The sequence below is a fragment of the Gymnodraco acuticeps genome, unplaced genomic scaffold (assembly GCF_902827175.1).
Source record: "Gymnodraco acuticeps unplaced genomic scaffold, fGymAcu1.1, whole genome shotgun sequence".
NCBI classification, from domain to species: Eukaryota; Metazoa; Chordata; class Actinopteri; order Perciformes; family Bathydraconidae; genus Gymnodraco; species Gymnodraco acuticeps.
Genome location: NW_022989894.1, coordinates 2,243,171 through 2,262,690, shown reverse-complemented (window position 1 = coordinate 2,262,690; position 19,520 = coordinate 2,243,171). Strand labels below are relative to the sequence as shown.

General features: G+C 44.3%; 1 protein-coding gene across 2 annotated transcripts in view; it reads left to right on the top strand.

The window, feature by feature from the left end:
* The window catches only part of pappaa (pregnancy-associated plasma protein A, pappalysin 1a), a 100,450-nt gene that overhangs the window by 74,113 nt on the left and 6,817 nt on the right, over positions 1 to 19,520 (top strand). For both annotated transcript variants that reach the window (XM_034205062.1, XM_034205052.1), the window contains exons 20-21: positions 8,608 to 8,679; positions 9,996 to 10,094. In XM_034205062.1, the coding sequence (XP_034060953.1) occupies positions 8,608 to 8,679; positions 9,996 to 10,094 (171 nt within the window). The remainder of the gene's footprint in view (positions 1 to 8,607; positions 8,680 to 9,995; positions 10,095 to 19,520) is intronic.

Genomic DNA, 19,520 nt, shown 5'->3' with positions numbered 1-19,520 from the left:
CGACCGAGGTTTTCAGCCACCAGGCGAGGAAGAAGAAGCGGGCGGCCTGACAGCCTCCTCTCCTCTCCTCGATGAAGGAGCTGGAAGTTCCCTGTTCCCCAGCTCCATAGCACGTTCCAGTGTTGGATGCTCATGTGTTTTCGGGGTGCCACCATGCCCCCATCTTCCGCCGCCTCGAGTGATGCCAGAACGTCATCCTCATGTTCGCGCCATCAGGGAAATGGACTTAACATCGAAGACAGCAAGTTCCGCTGCCTGTTTAAGTCACACAAACACATGTCATCATTGTTGTTTCAAAATAAATCATTTTCCACTGTCGTTTCCAGGCTTGAAGCCAAGGGCGCAGTCAATAAAAATGAAAAGAAAAACAATAAAAACAATAAACAGTCTGTCGTCTGCCCCTCTTTTGAGAGCGGCTACGGCCTCTCTCAAAAGGCGGACAATAGACGGGATTGTGAAGGCACCACCGCTACGCGCATGCGCAGTGTCGGCCGGGGTTGTCAACCTGGGGTACCACCGTGTTCAGACACTAGAGGGCCCCATAACACAACAAATAGACACACTGAGGGCAGACGACAGAGCTGTGACATCTCCACTCGCTTTGAGAAGCGAAAAGTGGAGGATGCTCACAGATTCTGCTTGGGTTTTCAAGACAGTAACACGGGGCTACAGGCTCCAATTCGCTGTCACCCCCCCTCACTTCTCGGGCATTCTGTATTCACAGACCCGGGGAGAGTCGGCCCATATTCTAGAGCAAGAGATTTTCTCGCTACTAGAAAATAAGGCTATATCGATAATACCCGCCGAACAGAGTCAGAGCGGCTTTTATTCAAAGTATTTCCTCGTTCCCAAACGGGGAGGGAACGGAATTCGGCCTATACTAGATTTGAAAGCTCTGAACAAATATCTCAAAAGATACAAATTCAGAATGCTCACTCACACATCTCTGTTGCGTCTCGTGCCCCAAAACGACTGGTTCACATCAGTCGACCTGAAAGATGCGTATTTCCACATCCCAGTATATTACCCACACAGGAAATATCTGAGGTTCGCCTTTCAGGGTGTCTGTTACGAGTACAGAGTACTTCCCTTCGGTATGTCTCTCAGCCCGCGAGTTATTGTACGGTGTACGGAAGCCGCGATAGCCCCGTTAAGACAACAGGGTATTCGCCTGGCAACTTATCTGGATGATTGGCTCCTTCTCGCACAGTCGGAGCAAGAGGCTATTACGCAGACGAATGTCCTCGTAAAACACCTTCTCGACCTGGGTTTCGTAATAAACACAGAAAAGAGCATGTTGTCTCCAGCCCAGACTGTACTCTTCCTGGGCCTACGCCTGAATTCGGTGTCCTTTACAGCCCGCTTGTCAGCAGAGAGAGTGAAAGCCTTCAGGGCTTGCCTCGCTCATTTCCAGCCACGCAAATATGTTCTCTTCAGGTCATGTCTGCGGTTGTTGGGGCTCATGGCGGAGAGTGATGGTCACTATGAAATGCATAATGGCTCTGCGCCACTCTGAGTTTTCTATTACGGGGCGTGCCTATGGGTGCTGTCCTATCGCGGAAGGTGGTCACCACAGACGCATGTCTGACGGGCTGGGGGGGTATATACGAAGGTCGACCTGTGAGGGGTCTCTGGAGCAGAGACCTCCAACGGTCACACATATATTATCTGGAGCTGGGGGTTACGTAAGTAACCTATAGTTCTCATTCATAACACTCCGTTCGATGTCTCACTATGGGATATTGAAACTCCTGTATTGCTAGACATGCTTATCTCGAAAATCACCAAAACAACCAGAACTTAACAGGTAGAACCCTATCTCAACACGGGGCCCAGCACTGCGCGGGCCACACTTGGAGCGGTGAGGACCAGCTCGCTGCTGCACAAATGTCTTGGATGGAAACACCCTTGAACAAAGCACAGGATGTAGCCAGTCCACGAGTAGAATGAGCACGCAGGCCCGTTGGTGCCTGCAAACCCTGACTCGTATAAGCCAGAGCAATCGCTTCCACAATCCAGTGGGAGAGCCGTTGCCTGGTAACGGGCTTGCCCTTATGAGGGTTAGCCCAGGATACAAAGAGTTGGTCATTGCATCGAAACTCTTTTGACCTGTCCATATACTGTAGGTGCGTAAAGCACGGACTGGGCACATCAAATTCGGCCGCTGTTCCTCAGAGGAACACAGTGGCGGAGGAAATGCCTCAATGTCAATGGGGGTACATGAGCCAAACACCTTAGGTACAAAGGCAGGGTTGGGCTTCAGCAACACTCTCGTGAGCCCCAGGGCAAACTGAGTGCATGAAGGATGTACAGAGAGCGCATGAATGTCACTGACTCGCTTGGCAGATGCCAGAGCCAGTAACAACACTGTCTTCAGTGACAGGTGTTTCATGTCAGCTTCTTCCAGGGGTTCAAATGGAGGTCGAGTGAGCCCATCTAAAACCACTGCCAAGTCCCATAAGGGCACCAGTGACCTGGAAACAGGGAGGAGCCTGCGAGCCCCTTTCATAAAACGGCAGACCAAAGGATGTTGGCTAGCCGTCTTTCCCTCAAAGCCCACATGGCATGCAGCAATAGCAGCCAGGTACACTTTGATCGTAGAGAAAGCTCTGTGTTTATCAATCAGGTCCTGTAGAAATGATAGAATCACCCCGACAGGACATTGAAAAGAGATGTGTCCTTTTTGAAGGCACCACTCCTCAAACACCCTCCACTTACAGTCATAGAGGGACCTGTTGGAGGAAGCTCTTGCACTCTGAATAGTGTTTATCACCTTCTGAGGGAGTCCCACTGTATTCAGGTTATACTACTCACGGGCCAGGCCCATAGTGCCAAGCACTCTGGGTGTGGGTGAAAAATCGCCCCCCCCCCGCCTGAGACAGTATGTCCCTGCATAGCGGGAGCTGCCACGGCTGCCCGCACAGCAGCTGATATATCTCCGCCAGCCAGTACATTGCAGGATCAGTGTGTGGCGTTGTTCTCTCACTTTGGCCAGAGTTGGGGGTATCAGAGCCAGGGGTGGGAACGCGTACAGAAGGACCGGAGGCCAAGCATGCGCGAGCGCGTCCACGCCTAACGGTGCATTTAAATCGCGCATTGAAAAGAACAGCTGACATTTAGTGTTTTCTTTTGATGCGAACAGATCCACCGCGACCCGGCCGTAACGCACCCTAAGCTGACTCACAATTATTGGATGTAGAGTCCAGTCTGCATATAGTGGTGCACCTCTGGACAGCAGATCTGCCCCGAGGTTCATCACTCCTGGTACGTGCATCGCTCTCAGAGAGAGGAGACGTCCGCAGCTCCATAAGATCAGTTTGCGTGCCAGCATGTATAACTGGAGAGAATGCAAACCCCCTTGGCGGTTTATATACGATATTGTGGTCGTGTTGTCTGTCCTCACGAGGACATGATGTCCTCTGAGAAAAGGCAGAAAGCGTTTCAGGGTGAGGAACACTGCTAAAAGCTCCAGATAATATATGTGTGACCGTTGGAGGTCTCTGCTCCAGAGACCCCTCACAGGTCGACCTTCGTATATACCCCTCCAGCCCGTCAGACATGCGTCTGTGGTGACCACCTTCCGCGATAGGACAGCACCCATAGGCACGCCCCGTACTAGAAAAGTCGGGTGCAGCCAGTGGCGCAGTGCCATTATGCATTTCATAGTGACCATCACTCTCCGCGCGCCATGACACACGGGGTCCAGTCTGAGGGCAGCCACCCAGCGCTGAAACTCCCTCATGTGTAAACGTCCCAGTCGTACCATCAGGATGGCTGACGCCATGAGCCCCAGTAACCGCAGACATGATCTGAAGAGAACATATTTGCGTGGCTGGAAATGTGCGAGGCAAGCCCTGAAGGCTTTCACTCTCTCTGCTGACAGGCGGGCTGTAAAGGGCACCGAATTCAGGCGTAGGCCCAGGAAGAGTACAGTCTGGGCTGGGGACAACATGCTCTTTTCTGTGTTTATTACGAAACCCAGGTCGACCAGGTGTTTTACGAGGACATTCGTCTGCGTAATAGCCTCTTGCTCCGACTGTGCGAGAAGGAGCCAATCGTCCAGATAAGTTGCCAGGCGAATACCCTGTTGTCTTAACGGGGCTATCGCGGCTTCCGTACACCGTACAAACACTCGTGGGCTGAGAGACAGACCGAAGGGAAGTACTCTGTACTCGTAACAGACACCCTGAAAGGCGAACCTCAGATATTTCCTGTGTGGATAATATACTGGGATGTGGAAATACGCGTCTTTCAGGTCGACTGATGTGAACCAATCGTTTTGGCGCACGAGACGCAACAGAGATGTGTGAGTGAGCATTCTGAATTTGTATCTTTTGAGATATTTGTTCAGAGCCCTCAAATCTAGTATAGGCCGAATCCTGTTCCCTCCCCGTTTGGGAACGAAGAAATACTTGGAATAAAAGCCGCTCTGACTCTGTTCGGAGGGTATTATAGATATAGCCTTCTTGTCTAGTCGCGAGAGGATCTCTTGCTCTAGAATATGGGCCGACTCTCCCCGGGCTTGCGAATGCAGAATGCCCAAAAAGTGAGGGGGGGTGACAGCGAATTGGAGTCTGTAACCCCGTGTTATTGTCTTGAAAACCCAAGCAGAATCTGTGAGCATCCTCCACTTTTCGCTTCTCAAAGCGAATGGAGATGTCACATCCCTGTCGTCTGCCCTCTGTGTCTTTATTTGTTGTGTTATGGGGCCCTCTAGTGTCTGAACACGGTGGTACCCCAGGTTGACAACCCCGGTCGACACTGCGCATGCGCGTGGCGGTGATGCCTTCACAGCCCCCGTCCATCGTCCGCCTTCTGAGAGAGGTAGCAGCCACTCTTAGAAGGGGGGTAGACGTCAGACTTTTTATTGTTTTTATTGTTTTTCTTTTCATTTTTATTGACTGCGCCCTTGGCTTTAAGCCTGCGCCCTTGGCTTTAAGCCTGGAAACGACAGTGGAAAATGATTTATTAAAAGACAATAGTGATGACATGTGTTTGTGTGACTTAAACGAGGAGCGGAGCTAGCTGTCGTTGATGTTAAGTCCATTTCCCTCTTGGCGCGATCTTGAGGATGACGTTCTGACATCACTCGAGGCGGCGGGAAGATGGGGTCATGGTTGCACCCCGGAAACACATGAGCATCTAACACTGGAACGTGTTCTGGAGCTGGAGAACAGGGAACTTCCAGCTCTTTTATCGAGGAGAGGAGAGGAGGCTGTCAGGCCGCCCTCTTCTTCTTCCTCGTCTGGTGGCTGAAAGTCTGGGCCGGCTGTGCCTGAGCGGCTGTGCCTGAGCGGCTGCTGCCGGAACCGGAGACTTTCTTGGCCAGCTCGTCCTCGCCTCGTGTCTGGGCTGGAGACCCGGGGCGGGCTGTGGCCTCTGCTGTTTCGGGATCTTGAAACAGGCAGGACGTGAGGCAGCCTGAGCGAAGGACTGCCGCGGGGCCGTTGAAGGCGGCGGCTGGACCCTTTGGGGAAGACAAAGCTGGAGAGCCTCATCCTCCTTCTTTTTGGATTCACACCGCTGCTGCATCGAAGCTAGAGCGGAGCCAAATATGCCCTCGGGAACAATAGGCATGTCCAAGACGTCCTCTTTTTCCACTGCCACTAGCGGATCCATGGGCGGCCTGCGGAGCAGGCCGAGCTTCTCCATGCCGACACAGTCCAAAGAGGAGGCACCCTGGATTGGGGCCTTGTCGCTGAAAGGGCGGTCTCTCCACGAGACCGACACCTCGTCCAGCATCTCTGGAAAGACTGGGAGAAGCTGCTTCCTCATCCTCGCTGCTTGGGGCAAGTTCTTCCCCTCATAGCGAGATCTGGAGGTCTCCTTGGCCACTTCAGGCCAGGGGATGTCCAGCCTGGACGCAGCACGTTGGCACACGAGCTGCAAGTCCATACTGAGGCAGGGCGAAGCTGGTGTGCTTTCGCCCAGGGGAGCGGACATCGCCTCCGGCTTGGCAGCCTGGGCAGATGAAACGAAGATGTCATCTTCGTGCTCATCCGAGTCGGATAAGAGGAACTCAGAAGCATCCTCTTCATCCTCCTCCATATAATCCAGCTGTAGGACATCCTCCGAGGGTGGAACCACGGTGAGGTCCATTTGGGAGCCCCAGCTTGACACAGCGCGGGGCTCCACTCTCGCGGCTCTTGCCGTTGTTGAGCCCCAGCCTGACACAGCGCGGGGCTTAATCTCCGCGGCGGTCGCCGCCATGTCCCAATTGCCGGCCGGCGAATCAACGGACATGAAGGGGTCCCGTAACGACAGGCTAGCTCGGCGCGCTAGCCGTCGGCGGAGGCTCTTGATGGTGAAGCGGGCACAATGCCCGCACGAACCGGGGGTATCGATAGCTTCCTGGGCGTGTTCCAGCCCAAGGCAGGACGAGCAGACCTGGTGTGAGTCCATGCCCGAGATCCTAAACCCGCAGCCGCAGAGCCGAGCCTCCGACTCCTCTGGTGTGAGGGAAAAGAAGGGTCCATCCTCGTTTGCCGGGGGTGTCGGCACGGAGGGACAAGCTAGTGCAAGTATGTTACTGAAAAAAATCCAACCTTATCGTTATTCCGAAAGGAAAAAACGACGGGGTAGATTTTTCTTTAAAAAATATTAACTGGTGTGTTAATATCTTTCTTATCTCCGTCTCCTCTGGTGTGAGGGAGAGAAGAGTCCGTCCCCGCTCACCGTGGTGTCGGCGCGGAGGGATAAACTAGCAACAGGTATATTACTGTTTGAAGGAAAAAATCAAACCTTACCGTTATTTCGAAAGAAAAAACGGCGGGGCCGATTACAATATTAACTGGTGTGTTAATATTTGTTAAATTCTTCTGCAAAGCAAAAAAGTAACCGGCAAGCGCCCGTCTACCGAATGTTAGCTTGGGTTCAGTCTGTGGACCGTTAAGCTAGCCCGGCTACTGATATTCGAGATGTGCTCTGAAGCGAGAAGAGGTGTTTGAATGACGCTGCAACGTAGCGCAAGCTACTTAAAGGGTGGGTGGATTCCCTGACGTAGACGTCAAGATCACCAGCCAATCAGGATTGACATAATGAGATTGATGCTTCTGTTTGCATACGCGTTGAGGCGCATCCCATAGTGAGACATCGAACGGAGTGTTATGAATGAGAACTGTGTGCACACCAACACACACACAGCTTTCTTCTAATATTCAGTGAAATGATTAGCAGAGAGAAATGTGCCTTCATTTGTAATACATTACATTTAGAAGCAAAATATCCAAGGGTTAAGTCCAACAGATGCATATGTCTAAGATATAAGATACAAGGAATGCACAGGGCTGACATGAAAGGGTATTAAGAGACAATAACAGGAGGTTGCTATGGTGGAAAAAGAAATCAATCATGACATGTGCTTACAGTTGTAGTAATAAGTTGGAGTAGACATCATAACATACTTCTAAACTCCCCTCTATGTTGAGATTCTTTATACAGTGTCTAAAAGAGGATTCATATCCCCAAGTGCACTTTCTAGTTCTACTTTGCTGAGTTGGAGGTGAGCATTGCCCACCTTAATAAGTGATGTTGATTAATTGCCCTTAAACTAGTTGTATTTTGGTTCTTAGTGTGACCCACTTAGAATTCTCCCTTGTTTCCCTACCTCCACTTCCTCATCTTCTTTCTTTCCTATCCCTCTATCTCTAACAATCCCCCCCCCCCCCCCCCCCCCCAGCACCCTCCTCCCCCTTTATCAGCAAAATTACCCTGTCGGGCTTGCTGCAGAATTAGTCATGTTCTACATGACATGACCTCGTCTGTGGTGGCGCTGAGATACTGTAGGGATCTAATTTTATGTGGTATCAGCGCCCGAGGAGGCTTCAGAGGTGTTACGTAGTTAGGGGTGAGGCCAGGCCACGATCATGGATTATCATGATTTACGGCCTTGCTGAGGGAGGAAAAAAAGAGTGAGAGAGAGGGGAAGAAAAGGGGTTTCTGGATGACATCATACACTGCATGGGAGAAAAAAGAATAAAAGTACAGTAGTTGCAAAAAGTTTCACCCATAAAACAAAATAATGTGCTTAATATTCCATTGTATAGGGACTAGCCATCAACGCCCTCCATACAGAGAAAACGTGCATGCACACCAAAGATCTTCCTATGCAGTACTATGTCGCAGTAGTAAAACGACTACACTCCAGTTGCCCTCAGATGCTATGTTGTTCTTTCTCTCCATCATCAACCCCCCATCTTTTATTTTTTGCATTGATTTGCTGACTGCACTGAAATGAAAAATACCTTAGTTTGCAGCAACAAAAGAAAAGCTCGTCAATTTTGGCAGATATTGGGACACGGGGTCTGAAAATGAACCATCTAAGGTCAGTCAGTCCATTGTGGTGGATGACCGTTCTGATCATGCACTCTACTATTCAAGTCTGGGGTCATACTTGTGCTGTACACAAAAGAGTAAACTCATTTGTTATTCATAACTGCCCTTACGTCTAACAAATACACTATATGAAAACAACACAACAACAGTGCACATGTATGTATTTTCATGTACCTACAGTTAATGCCTACATACATGCATTTGCACATGCCGGGACACATGATATGCACAGTGCGGCTCAAATAAACCCCCAACTTCTATCTTATCTTTCAGAATATAGTCTGTACCATGGGACTCAAATGGTATCCACACCCAGAATTGCTCCACTGCATCAAAGGATGTGAGGTAAGGGCTCAAACTGAATTAGATTGTTGTTTCTGTCTTTGTTTGTGTGGAGTAATAGTCTCATCTATCATATTAGACATAAAGACTATTTCTTTCATCACCCTTGATCTCAAACCTTTACGAGTGATTAGATTTGTTCTGATATGATATGTTGCCGTATTTCAGTTTAGATGCTTATAGTGGCCCAAATAACAGTTTTGTCTGCCTTTATGATAAATATACATATTTATTAATGCTTATGAAAAAAAACATTGACATGTTTGTCTGTTCAGATTTTTGTTGTTGAAATAGCAACCTCATGGACAAGGAAAAAGTGACAACAAGAGGTTACAAAAGTTTCCTTTTATACAAATAAATCTTCATTTTAGTACCCCTCCAAAGTTAGTTTAATTTAACTGTATTCGCTGTGCTTGGCAAGTGGAATTTGGCTATTTAATGGATTAATATATTGACTAGTCATGTCATTTACTGTCTTGTCAGAATACCTGTGTTTATAGGTCATTTTCCAGGTAGGGCTTGATCAGTTAATGCTTTGCTTTCAACAGGCTAACTGCTGTTGGGATTAATTAAGAATGTATTAGTGTTTTACCACACTGCCAGTAGCTATTCACATTGTTATTTCTGAAGCCAGTTGCTGAGGACAACCTCCTGCACAGAGCGCACAGGTGGTTTTTAGCATCTTTCCACTTAGGCATTTATAAGCCAGTTATATATGCTTTTGCCACAAGGGTATCCGGTATCAGAATAACTGATGCGGCTCATTGCCACTCATTAGCTTGCTGTAATCTGATGTTATGACTTATTAATACTGATTTATTACTTCTTACCCCTTAATAACGTGCTAAATGTTTCTTTCCTCTAAAAATGGACCATCCATGTCTATAAAATACAACATGTGAAATAATTCTACTTCACGTCGTGCAAGAATGATATCATCTACTCAAGTTTGTTTAGGCCAATTGTATAACCTGATTGGTAACCCAAGTGGAGAGGGTGGGTCCAACCCAATAAATCACCTTATTGGAGTGTATTGTGAAGTGAACAGTTTATGGTATTATTACTCAGTTTGATTTACGGTTCTGGCCCACTAAGGGCTTAAAAAGTCACATTGAAAGATGAGGGAAATTTAGTGCGTCAGATTCATCAGCAAATTTATCCAGAGACCTCTAAAAGGCCCTGAAATGCTCAAGACCACAAGAACAAAGGCCGTATTTGGTTATTCACCTTTTCACCTTTATGAACCAGTTTAAAGGTGGCACTTAGATTGGTTAGTGTTTTTCACTAAATTGCCACTCTTTCTGATCCCTCTGGTATAGCCATTCATGGGAGACAACTACTGTGATGCGGTCAACAACAGAGCCTTCTGTAACTATGATGGAGGAGACTGCTGCCAATCCACAGTCAAGACCAAGAAGGTTAGTGGCATGCTCATAATATACCTCACCCATCACACAAAGAGATGTTGTTGGACACTGAGTCAGTGTTTGTTTCCCAACTGGAGACACACAAAGCTTAGGCTAAAATCCCAACTCCTGCATGGGATCATCTCCGCCTTTCGCTGTGCCGATCACTCTCAGTCTTCATTTTCTTGCTTCCATGCATCCAGTGGAAATTGCCATTATCAAGCTTTGACATTTATATGATAATGACCTCTGACACAAGGTAAGGATAACAAAAACCACAAATGAAAATACTAGTGAAGCCTGCAGTATTTCACCTCATGGAACATCGCTAAACAGATTCTTCCTTTCTTGCTGTGTCCAACCTTACATTGCTGTTAGATAGATTACTGACACTATATCCAAGTCTGTGGGCGTTTTCAGTCTTCATCAATAGTCTTTGTTTTCTGTCAAATTATGTTTCCTGATGTGAATGATGTTTATTTGTCTTTGTTTCCCTGGGAAGATTCATTACACTACCTAACATGTTGGTGATGTTGTTGAACACATTCAGCTGAGCATACACAAGTGTGGTCATCCTTATGGTAGTAACACTTATTTCAGGGAGGTGCAGTGGCTCTTTCCAGCTATCTGCTGGCAGAGGAGTACATTGTAAGTGTATTGTAGCTTCTGTGCAGCAGCATCTGCTTCTCTGGCCTAGCCTGTTTCTGTGAATCTGGCGAGGGACTTTAGTCATACTCCTGGCATATCCATCTGTAAGTCGGGCTGGATTTATATTGCAGTCTATGTGTCTCACTGGCGGTGTCAGTGTGTCTGACTAAAGAGCCTCTTAATTTCCTCTCCGGGAAAAAAGAACATACCATGCAGGACTGTATGGAGGATTTTAGAAATACACAAATTCAAAAACTTCTGATAAAAGAAATGGATTTTTCTGAATTAAATATGTGCAATTCTTATGACATTTGAAGAGAACACATTGTGTCTCCAGTGCTCCTTCGCTCAGGCTTGAAAAAAAAAGGTGTGTCCAATTGTCCAGTGTAGTAATCCAATGTTGCAATCATTTTCAGCCATAAAAAATGAGACCATTCGAAAAGAAAATGCTGAATTTGCACACCAATATTCTTATAAAAAATTGGAAAATAAACACTAACGTCCAATAAAATAAGGTGTGTGATACTTCCAGTGTCCAGTGTAATGATACAATGTTGCTTTTCAGATGACCGTAAATATTGAGAAAAATGTGTTTTTAATTAAAACAAATCTGACTTTTGAAATTTTTTACAATATTTACTTACTTTATTTCAATATATTAAACCATACCATATATAATATATATTATATCATAAAGAGTCTTTGATGTTTTATCAATCAAAAAAGATTACATCATGTTACATGACTTCTCCTGACTGTTCTTTCCCAGGATTGTAGGTTAACCCGGAAGTGTAAAGCCTTCCAATTTTGATCTTTCAATACTAACTTATGTGAAATGGCCTCTAAGCTATTGGAAAGCTTTCAATGTGCACAGTTTCGACTAGAGGCCACGTTATTCTTGGCCAGTCGATATACAAAATATGTACTACACAACAAAATTATACAATATGACTCAGACATCTACCATGTGTCCGATAATTTGAACGTTCATTTGTGTTACGAGTGAGGTAGTGACGAGCCAGGTATGTACAGAAGTTAGATCACTTAAAATGCCAAACAACTAGTCCTCATGTATTTGATTGCACTGCACTTCTATGATCATAATAACCCACCTTGAGCCAGAAAAAAGGTGCAGATGATTTATTTTTCTCCTATTCATAACTTCAGTATCAGATGTTGGATATTGTATCCTAAATTCAAAAGCAGCAGGAAAGTCGCTGAGTAGACCGCTGGGAAATGACCTCACTCCTGAAGTGGTTTCGCTGCTGTTGATTGACGCTATCTCATCTCCACATCTTCTGGCCCCAATCCAGTGTGGGAGCTCAGCCAGAACTTGCATAACTCACTTTTACTGACAGACCCTGATGGGAGGTTAGCCTCCATTAAATTACTGCAGCAACATGATGTTGAGCTGGGTGATAGGTGAGCAGGCCATTGGTCTTGTTAGAGTAAAGATGTGTTATGTTGTACATATAAGACATTGAAATGTTTGGTCCACTTCCCAATATGGGGGTAGAGATAACTTTGAATATCAGTGGAGACATTGGTCTAAGATAAGCTAATTATGCTAAAAAAGGGTTTGTTAGTTTTTTTTTCTACAAAACAAATATCTGTTTTTTGGTGATCGTTTTTTGACGTGCACCTTATTTTCTAGAATGCATGACAAAGTGAATTGCTAACGTCAATTTGCAGGCTCAGGCTGCCAGCTGCTCTCAATCAAACATGGGAACACCACCTTGGTGGCTGAGAGGAAAAGGGATATTTCTCTTCTGTTTTTCTTCCTTTTTCATAAAAAAACAGTTGAGAATAAATTGAAAAACATGTTGACATTATTTTACTGCATTAAAGGATGACTGCATGTGATTTCAGTTGGACTTTAATCCTTGCAGAATAATCTGGACCAGGTTACTGCTGCTGTATTTCCAAGCCAAGGATGCTACAGTACATGCCAATGGTCAATAGTAATGTCTGCAACACAGGTGTTAGCAGTTTGCTAAAATAATAACTACAGGCAAATGGAGGATCGAATTACCTAGCTGGTACTAACTTCTGTCACAGCGGCAAAGACAGATTGGGTGAAGAGAAGTTCAATTCCAACTAATGAAATATTCAGAGGGCTGTTAAAGTAAGGATCATACTGTAGCTGTGCTTAGGAACTTCAGGCTGCTTGTCCAAATTCTGCTTGAAAGTATTTTTGCCCTGGCATTATTTCAAGAAAGCAGTCTGGCTGGTGTTTTCCACAAATAAGTCCCCTGGAAACTATTTTGGAAAGTTTCGAAAAATTCCTCTGAAAGAACCAATCATAATTTGATTTATCAGCTGCCAGAAGCAAAGGGTGAGGAACGTAAGTGGATGAGAACCGAAGAGGAAACACTTTGGAATTAGGCTGATATGTGAAATCGATATGGGAACAGAGGAAAGTCAGATGTTTGATATAATCCCTTTTGTGCCTGTTAGTTTGTTGAGCCTATTGCCTTATTGTTGCTTAATGCCTCGGTTAAATACAGTTTTAATTTTTTTATTATCAACATCTAAATTAAATCTGTATTTATGAGCATTTTAGTACTTGGTATTTAGCATTCACTTAAGTCAATCCTCATATCATCCCGTTTTGATCACTTCAGTCAAAACAGAAACAGGGTAATTTGCACCTGATTCTGGTTTTCCTAAACTAAACACATGTGTGTTAGAGGGCCAAGGACAGATCTTCTAAAAACAAAACAAATGACACCATAAATGACCAAAACAATCTGTAATTTATATATGAGTCTCTCTCCTCTGAGCTACTGAATGACACACTTCTATAGCGGGAAATCAATGTTTGTCCCTCAACCACAAGGACTTAAGTTGTCTGTGTTAAGTTGTTCCTTGACACGAAAACTGTTGAGTGTGTCACAGTGGAGGTCATTTGATGTCAAGGTTTTTTTTTAATGCAGATTATTATTGTAAATTATTATAACCTATTATATACGTTTTTTCTTAGAGTTGTATTTTCCAGCTAAACATCAAACATGTATGCAAATGGCAGTTAATAAATACAGTTGTTTGTGTATTACAATATTTTAATTGTTATAGTTTAGCAAGAGACCTTTGGAATATTTTATTCTGGGCTTTACCACAGTCACATAACTTACTTCACTGCCACCAAACAAAAGGCGGACTCATGTTTGGCCTGATGATATTTTGTTGTCCCATTTATCCACTTGTTAGCAACCTTCTTTATTAAGACACAAACATTTGAAAACTCATTAGGATCCAGGAACACAGCGCTAAAAATATCTTAAGATTGTTAGAATGTTAACCACAGTCTCTTATTATACTAAATGAGACTACTCAAATTCATTAAACAAAACACTAGTCCATCTAGCAAAAAATTGCATTCAAAAAGCACATTGAGTTATTCCTTATTCCGGCCGCACTCTATTGTATTGGACTGCAATAGTTTTAGATGGTTGTCCCTTATAACACAACATTAAACAACAAAAGACCCATGTAAACCTCTCTCTTTGTTCCCCCCTTATCCTGTCATTCACACACACATTCTCATTCAGTCTTTCTCCTACCCATTCACTATTAATCTCATTCACATTATCTCAGTTATGCTCACTCACTCCAGTCCCTCTCACACTCTCACAAACACACACAAGCATGCAGCACATGAACAGACACAGAAGCCACTGGTGTTGTTAACGAGAGGTCTGGTGACTCAGTGGGAGTCTTGCTCAGTGTTGTTGTCCCCAGTGTGTTGTGACACAACATGTGAGAAGAATACTACGACATAACTCACACACACAGACACACCTCATTTGTCCTCTGACATACAACATTTTGCATCTATGCCTATCGTCGTCATGGATTGCACTTTTTATAGTCAACATGTTAAAATCCTTAGCTGTCTCTTCTAATTGTGTGACTCTATGTTCATACATCTATTATGTATTTTGTCTTCTGATGGAAGGTATAAAAGACGCTGATGAAAACATCTGCTAGCCCCTCCATAGTAAAGGATGCTTCACTTTTTTACAGCAGTTGCATGACTGTTCATTATTATATTTCCTAACAACAAACGTCCTGCTTTTCAAATCTTAAATGATTCAAAGGTCCAATATTAAAAATCATAATTCCTGGAATGTATTACATTTCTTCCAGATCCATCAATTGGGCAATTTCTACTCTTTCAAAACAACCTGTAATAGGAGACATTTTGTAATTATCAGCTATTGAAATGTTCCTGGTTCCTCCTGTTTCTCCTCTTCTGTTTGTTCTCTTCAATTTAGAGGTTAATGATGACATAACAACTGAATAACTCTGAGAAAGAGGAGCAGCATTTTGAATAGCAATAGTACTCATTTGTTATTTTACTTTTACTTCCTTTCCCAGCTAATGCTGCTCTCCTCTTTTATTTTGGTAGAGATTTGTGTATTAAGGAGTTCTGGATGACTAGCTGTGTATTATTCCACCCCAGGAGCTTTGAAGGTGCAAAGACTGCACGTAAGGTCACCACAGGATCTCCCCTTAATAGCTGCAAGCTGCTGGCTGAATTTGGAGAGGCAGGGAGGAGAGGAGGCAAGGGTATGGAGTATGCCTCTCTGAGAGTTTTCTGAGCAAAACCCTTTTTGTAGCCCCCACCGTTTGGACGGAATTCCTTTCTTGGATGCTGGAAGCATACGCAGAGGGCACCGATTATATCGTTTTACAGCTTAGCCTCTCTGAAACAACTTTTTCTAAATGTGCCTGTAGGTTTTTCTGCCTGCGTTGGAGGTGGGGTGCTCCGATCCTTCCTTGTCCCTCTCTACAGTTTACAACTCTCAGTCTGGCACAAGTATGCTCAATATGTGACTTGCGATGTGTCGCAATTGGTGTTTGTGTCTGAGCTGATGGTCCGTGATAACCATAGCTGACCATTTAACCTCTGTGTCTGTTGGTGACTCACATAGATAACATCGCATAACAGGATGCCAAAAGTACATGCCAGCAACAGCTCTTTGTTTTTTTAATGTCTGAGGGCAACTAAGTTGACTTTTTTCCAGTGGCCAACTCTCTGCCAGGGCCGTTAGAGGGGAGAAAAAGGTTGCTTTCTTACCCTTTACTTACTTTAGTAACTTTTTCAATTGTAATGGTAATGGCAAATATAAACAAATATAAAAAATCAGCAGCAGCAGCATGCCATAGCTTCCTTTATTCCCAAATGTTCTGTGTCTGTGTGGGCTGAGGGTAGAAAATACATGGGGACAACATGTATCTGAGGGAGGGGGAGAAGGGTAGTGTGGAGGGAGGTGCAGGGCTTTTCAACACAGCTGAGCAAAGGTAGTTACACAACAGGAGGGACATACTCCCAACGGTTTTAGTGGTTTTGGCTGTTTGCTGATGCCAAGTGCTCGCACTTATTTTGATAAACTAACTTATGTGGTAGTTTTTCTCTTATTTGCTGGTTCCTTATCCTAATTGTATCTATTAAACTCTATATTCTTGCTGTGTTTCTTTCCTTTTCTCCCATTTACACGTCTGTTCAACCTTTTAAAACAATTTCCTGAGACTATTGCTTTTCTGTCAGATGTCACAGTGGTTCAGTGACAGATTTATTAGAATTTTCGAACTTGAACATATAGAGTTTGGTCTACCTTTAGTTAGCTTGAGCCGAAGCTGCAGCTATCTTCAGGGATAACGTTCTTTCCTTTAATAAGCAAGAAACAGGAACTCGGCTTTGGCATTGAGTAAATAGTGTGTATCAGTTATTTATCAAATCATTTGTACACTGCTAATCTCAGTCAAACTCGAGTTTGTCTGCTAAGGGTTAAATATAAACATACACATATCTCTGTCATCCCTGAGAAGATAGTTGTTCCTAACACATTTCCTGTTGACAAGAGGAAGCAGTAAGTCACAAAACACAGCCAGGTAAAACACAGTTAACTGCTTCAGCTATTATCATCAATTTGATGTTCTCAGCTGTTTAGCTGTTGGAAGTCTTTTCCAGTGAAAAATAAGTGATCCAAAATACAAGTTTGCATAAGATGTACATTTTCAAACTTTCTTTTTTAAACACAGATAAGTTGTCAGATGATTTACCTTGTTTTGCTTGCATTAGTTAGGTAGATAAATTACTGGCTACCATTAAGTGGTAAGTTGCTCCAAAAACCCAGCCAGTTCCCCTCTCCCCAGGCCTGTGCCCCTTACACACCTTCTTTCCTTTAAGCATAGGCTGACACGCACATACTGCACACACAGTAATGAGAGGAACTCTGTGTTATTTTGACCTGTTCCTGAGATGGAAGGATGGGGCTCTGACAAGGTCTGCGTTCTTCACATGGGCTTTCATGTTGCTGTTAGTGGGTGTCCTCCCCCAGCCCTCCTCTAGCCCTGGGACATTGGGCAGCATGAGGGCCCCCAGGCCCACAAGGCCAGCCAGTCCCAGCCAGTCCCAGCCATCCTGAGAGAACCCTCAAGTCAGGGCCAGATGTGGCAGCTGGCCCATCCACCCTGAAGGTCAAGGTCAAAGGAAATCATGTCAAATGTGCCACCCACCATCATTCTCTAGATAGAGAGATAAACAGAAGCAGTTTTGGAAGGGAACTGAGGTGCAGCGGGAAGGGTAGGGACCTATAAGAGAGAGCAAGGTAAAGTGGAGAAGAGAATCTAAAGGAAACAAGGCAAACATGTGAAACTAAAAGATAGTGTCAACACTGCAAGATAGGGTCAACACTGCAAATATTGTCTTCTAAACTTAAATTAACTGTCAATAAAAGCCATTAAAATGTAACACTGATTTGAATACCTTCATCTCATTACTGACAACACTGATTTAATGTACATTCATATTTGAGATATATCTCATCCCTCATGAGGTCCCTACCACCAGCTGCTCTTGCAGTAATAAGTAGTCTACCTTTTCTTAAATACAAAATTAAAAATTGTTTACTTAGTCAGGTGGGAACTAGGAGCCCCGTATTATTGGCTTCAAAATGCCACAGAGGAAACACTGTTCGTGCAGCTGTTTCTGAAGAGTGTCCGGCCCTCGGCTTGTAAAGTCGTCACGTGTAGGCCTCATTTTCTCAGAGGAGTCTGGGCACTGCCCACCTGGCCCTCGCATTAGGAACACCCCCCCCCCCCCCCCCACACAAACAACTTATTTAATACCCCATTTCAAAAGGGAGCCTGCGTCACTGCTCCTCAGTGACTAGCATGCTCCCACATGTCATTCCCCGGACCTGCTGTCAACAAATCCTTGACTCTCACAAACTACAGGTGGTGATTTCTCTGTGTTGCGTTAACCACAGACTATAACATTTTACAAAGCAAAAAGTGACTAATACCATGACAAAGTTTTGTCTTGACTAAAACAAAGTCGTATGAATGACTTAAAATCATTTTTACAATTTTTCTTTCATTTGCAACACAGCAATCGGGAGTTGAACAATATTTTTGGGGAGAAACAGACTTTAAAAGAAAGATTCATTATCAGCAGCTCATCTTTACTTTTCTATATATGTTTCCCTTAATCTTCTATTATTGTAAGGTTTTTAAGGAACTGGTTCATTGGCGGTCAGAATTATTTTGTAGTGGATACTTAACCTCAAGGCACAGGGAAATGTGAATCTCCATCAAAAGATTGTTTATTAAAAGTATGTGTATTTTTATCTGAGGAAATGAAATTAGGCTTTCATTACGATTTAGAATAACAAGATGAATTTTTCATTTATGTGCTTAGCAATTCAATCAGGAAGGCAGTCAGCTTCAAAGCTAAACATTTGACGTGGATGGATATGCAATAAAGACACTATCGTTATGGATGCATCTTTTAGTGGATGGGAAATTCTCCTTTCTTTCTCATTCTAATGCTAATGCATTTAGTAATTACCTGAATAACCCTCCCAGATAGTATTAGCTTATGAGGCAATTTGTTTGATGGCATTACACTAGTAGTCTGGGTAATCATACAGCATCTACTTCATATTCAGATAATAACCTCCATGACCCCCCCCCCCCCCTGGAATGGACTCCTCCCACATCAGCAAGTAAGCTTTCACTAATAGCTTTGAACTAATAGCTCTCTGACATGAGGCACACTGTCAACCAAGTGGCTGTGTTGGTAAGAGTGGCCAGTATTGTTGGCACATTTACTTTGTATACAAAGATCCATTGTGCAAAAAAGGCAATACCACTCAGCTTTAACAACAAAAAGAGACACCGCAGGCGCCCACAGATTGATCTGATAAGCCAACAGGACACAACAGCAGACATGCCCTTGGTCTTCTGCCTGCCTGCCTGCCTTGGATCACATGTGTTCCTTGTTTGGCCTGGACACATTTTGTGTACCCAAACAGCTGAAGCAGGCCCCCCGAGAGGAAAGCAGACAAGGCTGCAACAGCTGGTGCTGGTGACGCATTGCCAACGTTATCCAATGACGTCAAGCTCCATGGGACGAGGGCCAGTGATCTTCCGGTGCTATTTTCTCCTACAGTATAACACTTTGACATCTGACTATCAGGGAAACTGGGAGATCAATTTCTCTAATATTTTGAGATTGTGATATATAATGTGCTTAATAAAAACGAAATGCTACAAAGAAGTTTGCACTAGGACTTTAGATAAACAGTTCAGGACAGTTTCACATACATGTATACCATACCATTGCCATTGGATGGCCAATATTTTCTTGTAACTGCGCACTTCCATCATAACTTTTTTTTTAAATCTTTGGTTATTCTAAATGAATGCCTATGAATAAGCACCACTATGAATGGTTTATTACCTGACAGTTTAGCTCTCAGTTTAGGAACACAACCCATT